The following is a 20953-nucleotide window of genomic DNA, read 5'->3' as shown; positions in this document are numbered from 1 at the left end:
GGGGGGGGGGGGCACACCGGCTAGACCGGCCGTCTCGTATTTTTTGTAACCATGTTATCGATTTCGTGTTAATTATACTCTCTCACAATTAGTATATTGGACCCTTATTGATTTTTTTGGTAGGATTTTTCTTAATCGATTTGGATTCATCGTACTTTTCACGTAGATGATCTTATGTTAATCTGTTGTACGAAATAAATAAGCTTCTTAATTAATTATCTTCTATTTATTATTCTTATAAACATGAATTCTCATCTTATTAAGTAATTGTTTATTTTAGAGGTTTTTAAAATTTAAAAGATTTTTTTTGTCGTTAAACATTTGTGAAACATTTATTTGAAGTTGATATTACAATGTATATGTATGTTATGCAAAATATGAAAATGTTCAAATAATGTGTGCGGACAACGAATATTCCATAAAAGAATTTGTTGCATTTTAACTTTCTATTAAAATCTTTTATTTTATAACAAATTGTACAATTTTATTGACCTACATTACTTTGGAATTGAAAGAAAGCTAAATATCTATTTATTAAATCGGTTGTTCTCAATTAAAGTTTGAATGAATGATTATAGTTTAATTTGTGTGTCTTTAATTGACCCGATAAGTAATTTTAAATATACAAATAAAATTATGGAATAATAGATATTATAGTGGCAACACTAAGAGTAGAGTTTGTTTACATATGTCTGTCTGTCTGTCTGGTCTATATGTTTATAGTAGAAATTATAGGATTCTAAGAATAAAAAAGTGAAAGGACCTTTAAGTGAATGGTATCATTAACTTAAAGTTTGTACACATGATTCAAGTGTTTAACTTAACTTTCTTATTTAGTAAGTCTTTCTTAAATCATTTTATCCTTTCTATGACAAAACACTGCCATCTATCGGATATTGCTCTCAGTTGTCAATTTAGGGAATAAGAGAAAGATGCAAATGGCGGAAGACAGTGTGTGGGAAAGGGATAGATTAACGTTTAACCTAACTATTGGTAATTAGTGAAGGATGCACTATACGAAAGACCTTTGTTGTGAAAGAGATAAAAATAGTCTAAAGCTTAATTGCGCTAATCATAAATGTTTCTTTCTATCTCTTAGGTTAATCTCGTTAGAAGTCCAGCCCCGTCCGGAGCTGCAATGCGAGGCGGTTGCGTGGCGACTGGTCGGTCTACTGGGAGTAGATCAGAGCTCCGGACTGCGCGCGCGCACCGCTAAGCTAGCAAATGCTCTGGCACAGTATACACCGGACGCGAGAGACACTGTTGATGCCAGACGACGACAACTAGATGCCGCTGTACAAGGTTTGTTTATATGTATAGTTTTAACTAGCTGTCGCCCGCATTAAAAAAATCGCATTTATAATATCAGTAATATAAGTTTTTATTTTATATACTTTAATTTTAAATGTTATTTTCATTCATAAATTAAAGGGTATGTCATTGGTACGAATATTAATTGATTATCAGCGCTTAGTGCAGACTTAGTACAATACATGTACACATAGTGCGGCAGGAACAAAAATCGTTTAGGCAGTTAATATATTTAACTACCACCTTTATGTTATTGTTTTTTATATCATAAATTAATAGTAGGCCGCGTGTCTAAAGCTTTCTCTTTTGGCTTTAACTGTGAGAAACATGTTCATATCTGTTCGATTCGCTTCTTCGGTCACGATGTTCGAGTTACGACGAAGTGTTTTTATGTAATTGTATTTAATGGATTCATAACAGTACTTAGATAAATGTTTATTTTGGTTAACTGATGATTAGAGAAAGAGGTTCTTGGATATAATTTGAGAACAACTTTTTGTGTTTGAGAAAGACAATTATCAGTTACTTATATTATCTTACTAATGTTAATCCAAAGGACTAGATGAATGGATAGATGGGTATTTGTTAGGAGGTGTCAGAACGTCTGCAAGGATCTCACTGTTTATCATAGATGTAGAATATAGTGTGGGAGAACACATAGCCTACAAATTATTTTTTTTTTTAATTCCGCGCGGGAAATTGGATTGGACTTGGATGTTTTAATGGATAATATGATCCGTACAATGGATATGATTACCAACAATTGCACATGTTTTTATCACTGTTTTGTTTGTTTATCTTTGTTATAATGACTTAAATTATTTTTCAAGGAAATTTAAATTAACTTGACTCATTCATCGTAATTTTAATATTTTGTTTTGTTAAAATCAGAAGGAAGTGTTTCCGGTGTCGAAGGCCTTTATAATAGATCGGTATTGTGATAGAGCCTGCGGTAACTCTGCCATTGAGGAAGCCTCGAAGCCTGCTTCCCTTTGTACCGGATGCGATAACGCGTCTCTAACTTTGAAATTAGTTATGGGTCACCTTCATCAACATTATTTAAATATTGGTTTTTCTTTTGTTATTTAGACTTTATTATATTAAATTATATCGAAACTGTTATTTAGTCAGGACTTTTAGTATCTAATTTCATTTATATAGTCTTCCTCAATTGCGAGATCATATTCAGTCGGCCCAATGGAAAACAATCCTATTTTCATGAAGAGCATTAACTGCCGTACTCAGAGTCCTAGTCCCTATTAGTTTATAAGATGTGTGAGAAATCTACACTAAGGATCTCTTTTAGTAACCATAACTTGGTTATTGTTCGTAGGACTGGGTACGCACGGTCTGACTGCGGACTCTTCGGGCACGCTCATCTCGCTGCACATAGCAATGAAGAATGAACTGCAGCGACATGTCGACGTCTACAAGCAGGCTCTGCACAAGTTGGAGGAACTGGTAATACTTCGCTACACGTACTCTTACTGGTAATATACGAGATAGCGGTCGTCATGTGTGAAGTGATCAGTCTCCGTAGACATCTGTTAAAAAGTTAAAATGATGCAGAAGATCTTTGATACACAGAAGAGATATAATCATCCCCACCAAATAGGCCTTCCCTCACCATCCTTTTCTTGTTAGAAAAGTGGAATGGAAGGACTGCAACTTGACTTTATGCAAAGGATAAAATACCAAATATGCGTTTGAAAAAAACACTCATTTTATAATAATGATAAGCCTATGGACATAGGAATGTAAATCAATTAGTTAGCTTGAGTATTGTTGTGTGATAAATTACTAAGATGACGTCATTGTTTATTGTATCTGTGGCATCGCGTTTCCATAGCTTACTCAGCTTGTATCATAACACAAAACAAAAAGCAAGTTAAATGTATGATAACATGGTAAAGTTTATGTAACTCTAGTCACGTAGGTAACGTGTTGCTACTTATAAATGTTTGATTTGTTACATCGTCGCGTCTCTCACACATCATACTTATTGTAGGAGTTTTTATTTGTCGTAACAAAGTGTTACAAGATTCGTAACATGTAACATAATTATGCTCCATGCTATGATCTAAGAATTACTCAACCTTATTCAAAAAAGGTTAGAGATTGAGAAATTGCTATAACATATTGTGTTCTAGATAGGTTGTCTAACCTTTTTTGGACAATAAATTCCTTTTCCTACTCACTCTCTTCCCCGTTAATACCATCTACCCTTTCTATACTTATTTATTATTCTTGAAGAAGAACCTGTCTTCCGTGCGGTCGTGGTATTACACTAATGCTGCTGCGGACTCTATCATTGTTAATGCTTATTTTGCAGTCACCAGTTACCCTACACAGCGACCCTGCCTCCTCGTCCCACCAGCGTCTGCTGTCTCTGTCGCACGCAGACGTGGAGCGGCGGCTGATCGACAACAAGTCCCTGTTGACGGCGGTGGACAAGCCGGCGCTGCGCCAGCTGCCCACGCTTGTAGCTCAGCTGGCCGCGCGCGTTGAAAGTGACAAGGCCGTGCTCGCATGTGTCGGACAAATCAAACGGACAGACCCTACGCTGGATCTTAGTGACACGAGGTAGGTCACAATCTTGTCACTTATACCCACCGGGTCACATAGTTTGTCAGTCTATAAGTTATTCAGATGTTTATATGGCGACTTGACTAATCTATTTATAAAATAGCGCTTCAGTCAGTGTGTTTATTTATCTAGATCACTATAGTCTTCCTACCTATTTACCATCGCCGAGTTCAAACAATCATCAGCATGATGTGATGTAATCTGCGTTAAGGCTTGTGTTGCGTGACAGTCGGATGTTTGCGCTCTCATACATTAACTGTTTTTATATCTGCTATCTTAGTTCCGTTCACGCGGCGTGATATCGTCACGGGAACACGAATGCCAAATGATAAAATAATAAGGCGACGCTTAAACTTTGATTTGCATGAAAAATTTATAATCTTTAGTTAAAGAATACTTTGTTTTAAAACTTGAATGTTGATATTGAGATGTAAATGTTTACGAGAGTTTCAGTAGGGAACTTATTAACAGTGGTTTTTCGCTTCATTAATGTTTAGCTGGAATAGATTTACAGATTTTATTAGAGTAAAGTTAAATATCAAACAATTATAACATTTTGGGGAAATACCACGAAATTTTAATAAGTCATTTTGACAGTCAGTCAGACGAAGATGAGTATGGTTTAGTGTGGATATTATGTTTTTTTTTTTTTTACATCCTTATTTCTATGAATACATAAACTCTTAAATCTAAGATATAAAATAAAATTAATCGACATCACAGGGGACCGAAGAGCTGGCAGCTACCTCGGTCAAAGAATTAGTTTAGCTGTACAGAGGGGGAACGCTGCTAGTATCTTCGGGACCTTGCCTAAAGGGACTCCTTTTAATAACATATTTTAGTTAATTATTCGGTTTTTTTTTTGATATTTTGTTATATGTAACATTTTGTTACGTTGATTGTAGTTGTATCGTGTAAGTACACGTAAGTAGAGATGTAGACGGAGAGCCGGTCAGTGCCGGTCACGCGAGAGAAGTTAAGTGTTACATTCGTCAATTTAACAATGTTTTCGTAACATTGTATACACACATATGTTGATGCATGTCAAATGCAATATCAACATAATATCTTATTGTGTAATGTATGTTAACTAGATTTAACATATACATTTACTGCAAGATTTTAATAAAAATAAATTTTGATAAAACTAAAAATTGACTAAAATTTTAGGTTAATTCTAGAGGTAGAGTAGTTTTTAAACATTCAGTTACAAGTTTACAAGTTAATTTAAGATCTAATTCCATTAGATAATAGAATTGTTTTCAAAAACAAATATTTGTAGGCATGTAAAATTATAAAGCTTTATGTTTGAAGCTATTCTTTGAATTAAATAAGAGCTTTCCGCACTTTCCAGTTTACATCTATTTGTGAGGTTAACTTTCTTTTACGCATTCGTAAAATATTCAAGATGTTGCGTAAACTATTCAAAGTTTGATGTTAAAAGTTGAAAATGACTTTTGATTTCTCCAATTCTTGAGAGTATTCTTGTGGCCAATGAAGTTTCTTAATTTTCTTTTTAAGATATTGCTAAAAAGACTGGAATTTGCTTCTTACAGAAAACGTCTCTTTGACGCCTGTGTTTTGTTCGCTATTTGGTTATAGTATTTTGGTCGAGTCAATTCGTAGTAGCATAAGTTTGTTAACAATGTTATAGTATGCCACACTAACCGAACACAACTGTATTGGAGGCAATAAAACCTCTTTATGAGTTGCGTTGCGTACAGCGTATTGTTTGAGCTTTCGTCGAGATATTGTTGCGTTTTCTTATTTCATTTTCACTTGTGCGTAACTTAGAAACGACGTAAAGAATCGACAGATATTTGTGTGATATACATATTGTACATCACGATAGAATTTACATAGTTTTTGTCAGTTAAAACGCAGAATCATAGATTAGTTATTAGAATTTTATTTTAAACACGTGATGCTTCTACGGTTGAGACGGTCTAACTTTTCAATATTATTTTCGGTAAATTATTATGAAAAAGCGTACAATACTTTTTAATTACCACTTAAATAATATATGAAAAGTTAAAATAATTAAGTCTTAAAGATGATTTTATAAGCGTTACAAAAATATCCCACATTTTTAATTCATCTATGACATGTAATAATGGAATGTTATTGTCGTTAATTTGACATAACAGGCCGGCTCCCATGCGCGCGGCGTGATGATATAATCGTTCCCAGAGTTGTCTCCGATTGTCTCTGAAAGGAAAGTCATTGTAAATGTGATGCAATCATTTTGTTCTTGTGCGCTTTTACTTTGTAAATATTACGCGCGTGAAATTTGCGTTTGTAAGAGCGTGGGTGCGCGCGCACTGCGCCGAGTACTTCACTGTATGTACGAGTACAGAGTTAATGATGGTAAAGTTAATGTATTCGCAGTTGAGTGTAGATATGCAATAGAAATCCATTCATCCCATCTGTAGCTACATTATATCGCAAGATGTGTTCATTTTCTTTTTGAAAGAATAAAAGATAGATATATTTTTTGGAAGCAGTGTACATCGGCAATACATCTGTAGTTTTTCTCCGGATGTACATGTGCGTCGACAAACACCTCGGTGTTTCCACTACTCGTTTAAAAAAAGATATTTCATCTTGGAATCAGTCGGCATAACCATATAATTGCTGTATCTGTACTAGACCGAATATTATAAGTAGACTAGTTGAATAGAAGACTTCGATCAGTGTTGCCTAACGTAAGTTCCCTATAACTTTTCCAGGCCGGTAGCTGGGGTATTGATGAGTTACTCCCGTGGTTGCGCGGCCGTGCTGGGCTTGATGTCGGAGGAGAGCGCGGAGCAGGCTGCACCACGCTCGCACGCTGACTCCGCCAGTGACGGCTACCATTCCGACAGTGATGACTCACAGCAGCAGCCTGATAGGTGGGTAGTTACACAACAAATAGATACAATATGTCCAGATTGAAGAAATACTAAAGAAGGGCGGGCGGTAGAGCATCAGAAACCGAAGTGCAGGTATCCGTAATTGCATGAATGTGGAAGAGGCGAGAGAGGTGTAGGTAGAGAGACCGCATCAAAACGCAGTCCATCTTAACTTATCTCTCTGGGTTACGGTCGTGAGTTATGCTGTTGTTTGAATCCGGTGTGTGTTTTTCAGGAGTGCGCTGGTATCCCAGTACGCGGCGGTGTGGGCGATGGCCGCGGAAGAGGTGCTGCCGGCGCTTGCCGCGCTCGAACCGTTGCAGGCCACACCCCATCTCAAGTACAAGATCGTCTTTTCTGTCGTTGTCGTAAGTTTACATTACCTTACATTATCAATATACTAAGCATAAAATAATATCTCTTAAATGTTACAAGCAAAAGAAGCCAGAGATAATTTGCGAATATCTATTGACAGGCGCTTGTTTTTGACCAGTATAACGTGACATTTCCGCAGCTATCATTCCGCGCAGTGATCAGTCTCCGCGACAAGCGCCTCGCGGAGGCCAAAGCGCTGTTGGGCGCAGATGGGGCCAGCTCCCCGGCGGTCGCGAGCTTTGTTGCTGCCGCAACCCGGCTGATGCGAAGCACCGCGCATACCTTCCCTCTCGGGGAGGCAGAGAGGACTGTTATTAACCAGGTACTATTAATTATATTCGATTTTGTACATATCATGACAATATAAACTTAGTAATTTACGTGATATTACGGTCAAATAAAGCTACCGGCTTCTTAGATATAGTACCAAATGTAGAGTTACACAATGTGTAATATTGTTACAAGTTGTATCGTACGTGATATCAGCTCTGTGTTGTGATGTGTGTAGGTGGTGAGCACGCTGCGAGAGTACCCGTGCCTGCAGTCTTGTGGCGCGCTGCACGCGCTGGCGGCCGCTTGCTGCCGCGCCGCCTGGCCGCTCTGTCTGCACGCGCCGCCACTGCGCATCGACACTGACTTCACGCCTGGTAAGTATACACATAAACTGAAATTTAATCGTCTTTGTGAATTCTTGCACTATGCATGTATTAATGTTAAAGAATTAAATTCGCATCCCTTTTAAGATTGAACATTATAGAGCGAATTATCACAAGCTATACCTTATTTAGTTGTAATTTAATTTTCTTCAACTTCAACTTTGCAACGACAATTGTTACACTTTGAATATTGAATGACAAATCACTGAAATGGGTTGTTAGTAAATGACCTTCACTGTATTCACATACAGCTATATTCATAAAATAGACGTCCGCTGCGTGGTTTCATCACAATCATGAAGACATAAAAATGTATATGTTTGTGGAATTGCAGTGGTAATGAATTTGGAGCGTCACGTGCGGCTGAGCAACAGCTCGCAGCGCTCAGACCTCATCAAGTCCTTCGTGTGGCCCGCCCTCATGGACGGCAACCGCTGCGTCTTCCGCGCGGTCGTACTCACCTGACATCCTGACATAACTTGACTTGCTGTTCTCTTTATCTGACATTGTGACATCGCCGTATGACATAATGTCATTGAAAATCTCTTGTCACGGTGTTGATATGGTTCCAAGCTGAATTTAAATTTTACAAACAAAAAAGACAATGAATATTTGTATATAAGAATAAATAAAATAATAGAGAAATAGTTGTGCAACATTTAAGCACAAACCCACCTTACTTATAGAATAACGTTAAAGCTTTTATTATATCAGGAACCCAACTTCTAAATGCAAGTGGTGAAAATAACACGAGGTGTCTATTTCTGAGTTTCACTTGTTGAGATTGTGTTCAAAATAAAATCTTTCTTCTGACATTTTTACAACAGTTTACCTGAACTACTCATATGAGTGCGACAATATCATAATACAAGTAGTTCGTATTAGGTGCTCAATTGGTTTATTGTTTGGAAAATATTTGTTATAAGTTTTAATCGAATTGTATTAACTTTTTAAACATTCCAAACATTCATGTAGTTTCTTTATTTCTAAATTGTATAATTAATTGATAAGCGTGTAAATAAAATAAATAACCACATTACTGAAGACAATAATTAATAACATCGAATTTTATAAAATTTGAAATAGTATCAGTGTAACATGACTAACTTAATTTATATACAATTAAGTTATTTGAATTATTTGTTAAGGGGTAATTGTAAATGAAAATAAAATATATTTAAAGCAAGATATTGTTTTCTTTATACATATTATTTATATTGATCAATACGTTATTTCTATACAAGAATTCTCAGCTGGCAGTTACTTATGTTCTAGTTTACATTGTTTTTGTGAAATACAAGGAATGATGACTAACATTGTATGAATCAAATCGATGTGTCGAATGTGGACAGGTTTATCATTGACCGAGATAAGATATCAGATCGCGAGCTCTATAAATAATTTGGTTAAAGATAACACTCACTAGTACTTTCTATAACTGGTGAATTGGTGCGACAGGTGTCTGTTACGTTTGATTCCATATAAAAGTTGTGTAAAAATGAGTTACCCCCCGCACGGCCCACCGCCACCCCCGTACTACGGCGCCCCACAACTGCCTTGGCCTATTCCTCCCCCTTACAGTTATCCACCTCCTCCATCTACCTATCAACCCCCTCAGCATTCGCACCAGTACCCCCCGGCGCCAGATCAAAGTCAGAGCGGTCAGCCCGCTCCTTACCCTTACTTCGTGCCGGGGACCATGATGGTACCAGTGCCGATCCCACATGAGCCCCCCAGCCAACCTACTTATATAACCAACTACATATATCACGGAGAGACAGCCGCCACGAGCTCCGAGCCTGTACAGGTAGCTGAGAGTTCGGGAGACTTCGATTGGATACCCACGACCGCGACGACGGCAGGACATCTTACAGGCAAGGCGGTGCTTGGCGGCCACGAGGGTTGGGACGGAAGCCCGCTCTGGGTGATCCGGTCCTGGCACAACGGGGACCTGATCCCCGGTAAGCTGTCGGTTAGACACAACGCGGCATCCGTCATGTACAATGGGAAGGAGATTCCGGCGCAAAACATTGAAGTACTCTGCGCGAAGCCAGAGAATCTGCGATGGGTACCGGCGTCGAATGGAAATGTACCTCCCGGCGCTATTCCTGGGGGGAAGACGATATCCGGGGAGACGCTGTACATCGGCCGGGCGCGGCACCAGCTGTCCATCACACCGGGCAAGGTGCATCCCAGCCACAACGCGTGCTACATAGGCTTCGGCGGCGCAGAGGTCGTGCACAAGATGTACGACGTCCTCTGCAGGATTAGTTGAACTTTTGATGAGCTCACAGTGAACAATATAAACAAATTTATACAACAGATAAAATTTATATAACAGTATACAAATGTTTTGCGTGAAATTTTATCTTACATCGATAAGCGCTGATAAAATAAACGGAATTTTGATATTGTCTGAACATTAGTAAGTAATATAGTTTTGTAAATATTAATTCTATGTATAAATAAATGCCTTTATAAATTATTTGTGTTTTCATTGTATTTAAGATATCAGACAGAAATGTATCTTCATTATATTGTAATCAGTTGAAGAAAACCCGGATAATTTTTCATTGTTTGTATTTCTTTAAATAGCGTTGACAACGTCGACGATATCGAAAAAATAAATTAAGGTTATCGTAATATGACTATTGATTGTAACAAAAATAACTGAATCACACAGTAAGGTGCAAATAAACAATTATTATTGTAGAGTAGTAAGTACCAGCTATTGTGGGAAGGAGTGCGAAACATGTCAGACATCTAAATGAATGACATCATCCGTACAGTTGACCCTTGTTGCACTTTGATAACGCCACGTACATACCGTGAACACGACTTTATACGTATATTCGGAAGTAACATACTCTTATATCAAAAATTAGGAAGCGTTACAAACAACTAACAATAATTTTGTTGAATATTTGGGTCTTGAAAGGACCTTTACTTCAATGCAGGAGGAAAGACAGTTGAGCGACCACGCAGGGCGCTGATCGGTGCGTCATAAGTCTAAAAATTAACCACACAACCCTGTTAAACCAGCACAAGTAATTTTAGAAATAAATATTTTTCCTATTAAGCATTAGCTTTATTTTTATGAGGCGAGTATGTGAATCTTTTGTTCAAACTCTTCATGCCGTTTCTATTATCTGCATGCTTCTTACTGTGTTAAGATAATAAACAATTTGATGTCTGTGTGCGATATATGTGCACATCACCATCAACCTCACGGCTCTAACATGTTTAGGAATAACTCGATAATATGAGGTCAAGTGGGGAGAGCTATATTACCTTATTAGGAGCGCAGGGACAGGTCAAAATGGAGGTCGCGACCTCATAAAATTTATATGTTAAAAGTATCCATTGTAATCATCTGACCAACTGTATACTACAAGTTACAAGATACTATTTAGTAGTAACTAATTAGAACCATAGTTGAATACACAAAGTAAAATAATACGTAACGTGTGTGTAGTAAATTAGCACGTCTGATTGATAAAACGTTTGATATACTATGTATGTGATATGTGCAGATCAAACACAGACGTCCAATCAAGCAAATGAAGGCTCGAGTTGGCCACTCATACTGTGACGACGACGGTTGAGGCTGGAGAGGTCGCTTTGTGTGGACTCTAATTAGTAGCTTTGCTCCGTCCTCTCACATTTGATTATAGTGAATATTGCACGCGTTTTGTGATGTCTTATGGTGTGATGAAGTGTGGCGAAGTCTTTGAAAGTATTCCTGTAATCGATTTTGGCTGTTCCTACTTTCTGTCTTATAGTGCTAAATAGTCTAAATTAAAGGAAAACCCCAATATTTTTTAATTAATTATGCAACAAATGGAAAGTTAAATAAATAATGATTTAAATATTTGAAATTAGATATTCGATCTGTTTATCTACTTGTGTGAAATATGGAACCAGTGAATATCTCAAAAAAAGTGGAAGAATGGAGTCACGAAGAAGTTCTATCGGTGTTGCAGCGATGGGAGATGGAAGAGTTTTGTGAATTTGTGAAAGAAAAGCAATTGGATGGAAAAAAATTATTGGTAAGGTTTCTTACAGACAGATATATTTATGATAGAGTTTCTAGAAATTCATGTATAAAAGTAGTTATAATGAATTAAAGAAGTGATCTTACAACGTTTTGAGACTTGATTAATTAACACAATTAAGGCAATCATGATGTGACACCATGATTTGGTTGAAACATTTAAACATGATGACACATCACAAGTCAAGCATTCAAAATTAACTATTTCAAGTAAAGGATTCATTAAATAACAAATAATTGATACAATACGATTAGTGCGATCACTCGCAAGTATCAGCATCATACGCTCCAGTTAGATCAAAGACAACGGCAATCAAACAAGCCGGCTAATGAAGCGGCGGCCGACGAACTTCATAATTGATTACTTGTTCTCTATTTCCGAGAGGATCATTGCTACCAGGGCATGAGAAACGTGAATGTAACACATAAGTTGTAAGCATACTATATTACTCTTGAATACCAACTTTCTTACCTACTATCAAATTACGCCATCGTCCTAAAAATCGTTTCGAAAAGAAAAAAATGTTTTTCTACTCTTCAATAATTATGCTTTTGTTTATTTTACAGAATGTTACAGAAGGCATTTTAAAGCTATGGAAACCAAAGGCTGATGCAAAAAAGGTTCTACTTTTCGTTAACGATTTAAAAGAAAACCCCGATAAGTACATGATTTTACCACAATCCAAAAAGGAGATAATCAAAGTAAGCAAGGAGACAAATATTTGTCCAGAAAGTCAATACCAGACGGTCACTGTAAGAAAGACGAGAGAAGAAGTCAATTTAAATACAGTTGAAGAAATATTGAAGAAGATTGTACCTGCTAAGAGTTTCCTTTACAGAAATCAGCAGAAGAGAACAGAGAAAGCCGTGACGTCATATTTGCCGATGGACGCAGGAACTACAAAGAAGAAGAGTTTCTTCCGCCTCAGTTCATACGAATATCCTTTCTTCGACATTCGATTAAGATTTTCGAAAATAGAAAATAACACAGACAGAGGATACTATTCAGTTAAATCAAACCGTTACTGTATCCCAAAGGCGTGTAAAAAACAAGAAATTAAAACCAAATACAAATCTCTTCCATCACCAGAACCGATTTCAGACAATATTATTGAAGATCATTTTTATGAAGATTTAAATTATAATGAAATGAATAAAATTAACGATACAAAAGAAACGCCATCTAGTGGTCAAGGAGTTCAAGTTAAGCCTTGCATGGTGAAGATTCAGGAGCTTTTTCAGTCTTTCAAATTTCCTTTCTTTAGGAAAAGCGAAGAAGTACTGCCGACTAGAAAAATATCTAAGGAAGAGAAAGACATAAATATTTATGAAAATAACGACAGTGTTTTAAATATGTATGACTCCATACATGTAATGAATGATGATGTCAAAGTTGAGAGTAAAGAAGATAAACATGTAAGTAGTTACTATTTAAATAATATACGAAATTTCATATAATTTTATTTATCTTTTATACACCTTAATAAAAATGTCTTAAAATAAGTTTTTCTTTATCATTTATTCTATATTTTTTTCAATTAACATCCCTCATATAAATTAATTTGATCTTTTCAAGTCACAAAAATCTTGGGAAAGATTTTACGTATTTTCTGTAAGCCGGTAACATAATTTGAGATGCCTGTCCGCTCCTTAATTACATAATTTCTTGGTTTGCTTCAAAAAAAACATTAACTACGGATGAAACAAATTTCGTTATAATCTGATTTGTTAAGACAAAAGTCATGAATTTTATTTGTTGAAATTCATCTCCTAACCATCACGTTTATTCCATAAAATATATCGGGGAAAAATAATACCACACTGTAACAGAATCACGCCCAAGTCCTGCCAATATATTTTATCGCCACGGCCAGTAATATTAGTCACTAGAAAGTTCAATTGCTTGCAGACTCTGCCAGTGGAGGAGTATTTGGAGCCGGTGCAGCTGCATCAGGAGTACTGCGACGTGCGCCGTCGCCACGAGGAATCCCTGCTGGGCTACATTATGAACTACTTCGAGAATAGACTCAGAATCAGACGAGGTAACAGATTAAATCAATGGAAACTTTTTGTCATCATCAGTCTATGCATTTGACACGTTGGACATTCTTTAAGTATGTTTAAAAAAAGAGATATTTCGTGTTCTAATTCCTAAATCTCTATTTTTCTTTGTCGACCCCCTGTTGTTTGTGCATCAACCAACTGCCATAGATTGATAGTACAAGCAGTAACTCATTCATCAACCTGCCCTTATCCCTATTGAGGGTTGGCACAGTATGTACTACTCCTCCTATAAGCACTTGACATCCGATGAGGGAGAGCCATAAACAAGAAACAGAAACAGAACTACTCCTCCATACATCTCTATCAGTCGTCATATCCGAATCTACCCCTTCCTACGCATATCCTCTTTCACACAGTCATTCCATACTTTTTTTGGTTTTCCTCTACCTTAGTACCCATCCACATTCAATCTCATTACATTTTTGCTTATATCATCATCATCTCTCCGCATAACATGTCCAAACCACTAATTTAGAAAATAAACTAAATATTTTGTAGTAGTATAACGTATGGAATATACTCGACTTTACGTGTACTCGAACAGATTGTTAGACTAACTGCCACAAGAAGAGTGTATTTCTTAAATAAAATGTACATTAAGCCCATCCATTAGACTATTTAAGAAGTCTGAACGTGGCAGTAAGACACTCTGTATTTTTATTCAAGTAAGTACTTCAGTGAATTATGTTACATAATATCTAAGCTTGAGACATCACATAATATGATGAGATAGAGGTCAAATAACTAAAGATACACTGTGGCTAAAAGGTCCCGAAGGCCGCGAGGGTGTTGGAGTCTGAGGCGTTAAGTGCGGGCCGGGGGGGGGGAGGTAAGACACATCGGTCCGTATGCGTGATGTCGTCACCGCGGATAGTGCGCGCCCCAAAGTGCGCTTCAGCCGAGGAAATGATGATAATAACGAATAATGCTATTCGACATAATTTCCGACACGGATTTCTTACTGGCTGCCTGTCACACCGTCACTGATATGACTATTTTGAAGTTTAATGCGATAAACCAATTAATGAGATTAATTTTCAGGTATGTATTAAGTCTTTTCTTAAAGATATTGTTAAAAGAATATTAGGACATTTCGATTTTTTACATCTTTTACGGTACTATTTTAATATTACGTGACGTTTGGTGTCACGGTGTGAATTGCGGCCGTTCCGCTCAAAAGCTCGACTTCGCACAATTAAATTAGCGAAATCTAATAAGATGTAGCTAGCAGAGGCTCGGGGAGCGGGTGCGGGGGGGAGGGGGAGGGTACAGCGGCGGTAAGCGAGCGCTGACGTTTAATAATTCATGCCGTCAATTTGGAATACGCAAAAATCGCCGAGGCGGAATAAAAACGATACGCCTAGTGTATTTTAATAGCAAAAAGATAATAGCAATAGTATCTTATGACATTATATATAACACGCTTTTATATGTGTAATATTAAATTATTTGAATTTGGAAAAAAGTAAAAATAATAACTTTCTCATACTACAAGCGCGACATTTTGTTTTTATTTCTTGAAACATCATGTGGACGACATGTGTGAAGTGATGTGAATATGATAGTCGGTTATTTGTCGATAAAATAAATATTCATTTATTGTTTTCTAATCGATTTATTTTTGAGTACATTTCTTTTACTAAACAATATATTTGTTTTTACAAAAACTATTAAAATGTCAAATCAGTTGGCACTGGAATACAGTACTCAAGTTAATCACTAGTCTTAGTTAGATTTATTTTATGATTTCACTTGTTGATAGTTCACCTTATGTTCTAAAGTAACGTTTTATTAAATTTATATTTCGAATTACTCCAAAAATTTACCTATTCATATCGATATAATAGACACATCACTAGTGTATTGTCGTAGAATTTTTATTAATGAGATGAAATAAAAACATTTTGTTTGTGGGACGGGACATGTTTAGTTGAGATGCGACGCGGCAGTAGGAAAGCATATTGTTTGAAGTAGAAAGTTATAAGAAAAGTGTTGAAAGCACCAGTGAAGTGTTTAAATGTTTCTTTAATATTAATAAAAACCATAGTACTGATACACGAATAGATAACATCACTTAATTTTTTTTAATGTGAAATAACGCTTTATTCAATGTATTTTAAAAAGCTTCATAACCAGTGTGTCTGTGTTCAACTTAAGCTCACTCCATCATAATCTGGCGTTAACGAAGATCGAGGTTCTGTCATCGCGCTGTGTGTACTCCGTTGCCTAGCAACCGTCCTCCCCCCCGCCCCCTTCCCTTCCCCGCCAACACCTAGCCGTGATTCATTAGCGACTGACTAGTGTAATTAATGGTGACTAACTGCCGACACTGGAGGATGATCTACTGCCTAAACGATCCTGTCCTAACGTAACCTTCAGATCAATATCCTTGATTTTATGTTATCCTGGTACATGGATAAAATAATACTCGATTATGATATATAAAAAAATTGATGTTATGTGTTTTTTTAATGCAAAATGTACATACACTAAAGGCCAAAAACTCTGAGTATAAATATAAACAGTGATTTAGTTGTTTGTAAACAGCACAGTAAAGCTTTTCGAAACTAGCACAATTTATTTCCTGAAAAGAGATAATTACGTTCCTAATCATGATTGAGGATAAACATGGATTTTTTTAAATAAGTCTCAGTATATAAATTTACTATTGTATAAATTTGGAACAATACTGAACGCATAAATAAATCAACGTAGTGACAATGTTGTAAGTAACAAGGATGTGTTGGTGGATCAAAGTGAGCGTACCTCTGGTCCACAACCTGGGATCCCGCGTCGTCGAAGACGCAGTGGACATCTTCTATCGTCTCTTCCATTGTCTCACTGACGTTGTTGCAGGTCAGACTTATTGCTGTTCTCACATTCACAAAATAGCTAACAATTCCTGAATGTACATTTCATGTGAGGATCTTCTAGCGCGTTCTGACCGCAATACGAATCTATACTAAACGGTTTAAAGTGGCCGTTTGACTACTCTAATTATGGTATTAACACCACAGTATAGCAGTTTATAATCTGATTCCTACGAGTTTTGATCATTTCTGTTGAAAATCAAACTCAATAAGAGTCAATGCCTTAATTTTCTAATAGTATTTTGCGTATAAAGAAAAATTTTTCTAACATTGTCACGTCAGGCATTATTATCAAAATCCATTGATTTTATTAACTTGTTTTAATGTTAATTTCTTGTAGAAACAAATGACGGAACTCATTCCGAAGATTCAGAGACGGATTCAAAAGAGTGCGATGACAAATGGAGTACGAAGAAGACATGCAACATGGCGGCGCGCCCTCTGCCGGTGCCCGTCGAAAACGAGCCTTTCTATATGAACGTGGATCGTGCGGAGGCTGAGAACCTGCTTCGTGGACAACCTGATGGGACATTTGTGCTTAGACCTTCCAGTCAGGTCAGTGACCTTTGCTTTTTTAAATCAAGCATCCCGAAATAATACAGAACGTTCTTTTCTAATGCTCTTGTTTGTTAAATGTCGTCTTAAACGTTGTTTATAATCCTTTGTGATGATTAAAAATAAAGAAGCGTTAATTCCGCAGAACCTGTGAATTCCGACTTGACAGTAATAGGCAACAGTCGCAGTTTCTTTCTACTGACATTTCGAAATAATCAACCTGATCGTGTTAACATAAAAAAGGTTCTGTACTCGTATGTTTATTGATACGTGTATACGCACACTGCGTCACGTCACCCGGCTAACATAAAGTTGCCACAAACTGCCGCAAACTCGTAAAACAAACATGTCTCGCGGATGCCAATTCCTTTCGCTTTGGAATCAAGAAATTCCTACATCATTGAAAGTGCTGTCCTATTTTATGCTCGACCGGATCTCTATCGGAAGGTCCCGAGTGATTTTATTTTTATTACCCCTGTCAACCCTTTGCTTGTTTTATTTACTTTTTTCTTACAATCCCAAGCCTTTCCATCGTGTTGAACTAAAGTAAAGTGAAAAAATAGACAAGTACAGAACACAGCTATTCTAATTTTTTTGAAAGTTTACGATAATTTATTTTCGGATTGAGATTTAAATTTTGTAAATTTGATAAATTGAAATTAATTTAAAATCTCTCTGCATTATTGTTACAACCTGTATTTCAATGATGATGGCGGCGATATATTAGGAACTGAAGAAAATAACATTTATTCAATTTTCATTCACAGCCCAACCACGCGTACACTTTGAGCGTATCATGCGGCGGCGCGGTGCATAACGTGGGCGTGCGGCGGCGTGCGGACGGCCGGCTGGCGCTGGGTTTCGCGAGACGCGGCGAGCGTAGCTTCCCCACGGTGACGTCACTGCTGCGCCACCACCGACGTCGGCGGCTGCTGCTGGTGGCTGCGGGTGACGTCATCGGCGCCACTACGCTCGCTGATACTCCGCACTACTACCAGACGCCCAGCAGTCTGCCCGTGTTACATGTGTGACGTCACATAATCGACAGACGTGACTTCACGTTGAATGTAGGCAACTCTAGAACAGGAAACACTTCATTTGAATGTTTTGATTATTGTCAACTAACAAATTATTCAAGAAATTGATATAATAGTTTATATTTATTAATTTTTTAATTTACTTTAATCACTGGCTGTTATTTACATTTGATATCTGCATACAATTAAACTTTAATATGAATTGTCTGATTTCATAACACTACCGCTGGCATTGCATTCGCAGTCCCGTAGAGACACCGGACGAGTCACATAGACTGTAGACGCTCTTCGCAAATGTCATGACCTTTTTAATTTAGAAAATATTTTTTAAACAGAATTTTTTGTGTTATAAATTGTAGGAGGAGAGAGCACAAGCTTTGGGGAATATTGTATTGTATTATATTAAAATGTATTACGAGTCTAAGTTGAAATATTACGCTCTGCCGCCGCCGCCGCCGCCGCCGCCGCCGCGGGGATTATTATAATACATTGTAAATGTCTAAAACTGATGTCTTATAAATTCAGGTAACGACTATTTATGTTCATCATTAACAATGATACCTTGTTTAATATTAATATACATACGTATCTCATAATAAATATATATGAAATAAGTACTTTAGTTTGCCTTAAAGAATGGAATAGTCTTACCAAATGATTTTATATTAAAGTTGTAAAAAAGAACAAAACGTTTTTGTTTTATAACATATGCCACCTTAATTCGCCGAAACAGCGAAGTGACGGTTGCTCATACACATCTGCAATTTCAAATATATTGCTTCCCTCTGCAGAAAGTCAAAATTTTTTCTTCCTTTGCTTCCTTCCTCCGCCAAATCCACTTCCCCTTTCCATCCTTTTCTTATACGAAAAGGTTGGGAAGAAAAAGACGACTAAAATTAGGTTTGGAGGATTAATAAAAGAAGGATTAAAAGTATGGTCAGTGGAAACTCACAGATTTATGTTTTGTAGTTATTCAAGTCGTTGACAACTGGCCAGCTGTTCTTTTAACTTCTTTCTTGGTACTTAATCATTCAGCGAGTGTTTCGGACCCACGTAACTGTCAGACGCGCAATAACTGTCGAAGTCAAAGTAAATCTGAACTCACAAGTTCAACACTCGAACTGATTTCGTTATGAATTCCGAACGAGGAGTTAACTTGCCATCGATGAGGAATAAATCAAGGTGTTTTTATATAACTTCGAAATATGATTTTTTTTTTCATGAATTAGTAGTAACATTTATGTACTTGATTAATTAATGATGTCTGTTCGTAGTCACCTAGAATGAGTTAAAACGCAAATGCGTGCCCTACCTTTAAAGAACTAGTATCCTAGACCAAAACCACTCAATCCTAACATAGTTCTATTATTAGAAAGATCATTTCATATCGCTCTAATAATAGAACATTTCAAAAGTCTCCCTCTCACTGGAGATGTATCGAGTAGTTACAATGAAACACTGGTTATATCTTGGTGCGAGTCAACTTTAATTAAATGCGATCGGCAAGTCGATAAATATACTAAATAAATTGATAGCGCGATCTAAACAATATGTTCCGCCATCTATTGACATAATATAATAAACTAAATTGTCATAACATTTGACATCATTACTGTCTGAGAATATTGATGTATATAAAAATAATGTATTGTAAATTAAAATCAAAATATCTACGATAATAAGAACAATTTTCTACAATCAAAAGAAAGTATTCTATTAATTAAATATTGGATTTAGGAAACTTTGTAATATAAGTAAGAAGGAAAGAAGACGTATTTATTTCTTACTAAAATGTAATATCCATTAAGTTATAAAACAACAAGATTGAAAATAAGTTAAGAGCTCTTAAGTTTATTAAAAAGTAAAGACAGACCATTTGTTACTTAAGACATTGTGTAAGGATTACTTAATTTTTTACATCGCTTTATTTATATATTTTTTTGTAAAACAATGACGTAAAACATTTACTTTTATATATTTACATAACTGTATTACATTATTTATAAAATAAATACGAAAGTATTATATTATTTTCATCACCTCGTTTTTAAAAGGATTATTAATAGACTGGCTAGTAAGATACATTCAGCCGTTCTGAAGATACTTTCTAACAAACATCCATCAACCCATCCATCCATCCATCTATCCAAACATTAGCATTTATAATATTAGTAAGACCTAAGATGTTATGTGTTTGTTTCAGTTATAGATTTTGTAACAACAAAGCCAAATAAATGTATTCAAAGATACGATTCTTTGGAATTGATAGTCGTAATTCAATTCCCGCGGCAAACCTGACGCAATCGAACATAAAACCGACATCGCTATACTACGTGACCAGTTTACACATCTCCCCAAACCGAAACCATTCCAAACTTTTAATGTAAGGAAAAGTCAGCATTTCCTATAAAAGCAGAACGAAGTAATGCTCTCGCCAAACTAAACACCGTTAAGGATTTCATTTTCGATTTGTTTTTCATAAACAAAGGAGTTTTTAAATATAGAATGCTATCTGTTCCCCCGCGAATGCTTCTACGTCCTATGTTCTACGCCC

The 20953-nt window shown here is 36.5% G+C and overlaps 3 protein-coding genes across 3 annotated transcripts in view; all 3 read left to right on the top strand.

Annotated features, from left to right (window-relative positions):
* Positions 1-8788, top strand: part of LOC106116173 (uncharacterized) — a 16054-nt gene extending 7266 nt beyond the window's left edge. Inside the window, exons 3-10 of the mRNA XM_013309920.1 lie at positions 1100-1302; positions 2645-2772; positions 3644-3894; positions 6627-6788; positions 7024-7156; positions 7303-7485; positions 7672-7810; positions 8154-8788. Coding sequence (XP_013165374.1) covers positions 1100-1302; positions 2645-2772; positions 3644-3894; positions 6627-6788; positions 7024-7156; positions 7303-7485; positions 7672-7810; positions 8154-8284 — 1330 coding nt within the window. The 3' untranslated portion in view covers positions 8285-8788. The remainder of the gene's footprint in view (positions 1-1099; positions 1303-2644; positions 2773-3643; positions 3895-6626; positions 6789-7023; positions 7157-7302; positions 7486-7671; positions 7811-8153) is intronic.
* A 449-nt stretch (positions 8789-9237) lies between these two features.
* LOC106116172 (uncharacterized) lies at positions 9238-10304 on the top strand. Its single transcript, XM_013309919.1, has one exon. The coding sequence runs from the start codon at positions 9318-9320 to the stop codon at positions 10092-10094; it is 777 nt and encodes a 258-aa protein (XP_013165373.1). The 5' UTR covers positions 9238-9317; the 3' UTR covers positions 10095-10304.
* A 1180-nt stretch (positions 10305-11484) lies between these two features.
* Positions 11485-19051, top strand: LOC106116469 (uncharacterized). Its single transcript, XM_013310335.1, has 5 exons — positions 11485-11868; positions 12441-13289; positions 13783-13915; positions 17148-17362; positions 18130-19051. Exons 1-5 carry the CDS (start codon positions 11734-11736, stop codon positions 18391-18393), a joined length of 1596 nt encoding a protein of 531 aa, XP_013165789.1. The 5' UTR covers positions 11485-11733; the 3' UTR covers positions 18394-19051.
* The last annotated feature ends 1902 nt before the right edge of the window (positions 19052-20953 follow it).

The sequence above is a fragment of the Papilio xuthus genome, unplaced genomic scaffold (genome assembly GCF_000836235.2).
Source record: "Papilio xuthus unplaced genomic scaffold, Pxut_1.1 DF827756.1, whole genome shotgun sequence".
In the NCBI taxonomy this organism is placed as follows: Eukaryota; Metazoa; Arthropoda; class Insecta; order Lepidoptera; family Papilionidae; genus Papilio; species Papilio xuthus.
Note: the sequence above shows the minus strand (reverse complement) of the source record. Positions and strands in the feature narration are given on the sequence as shown.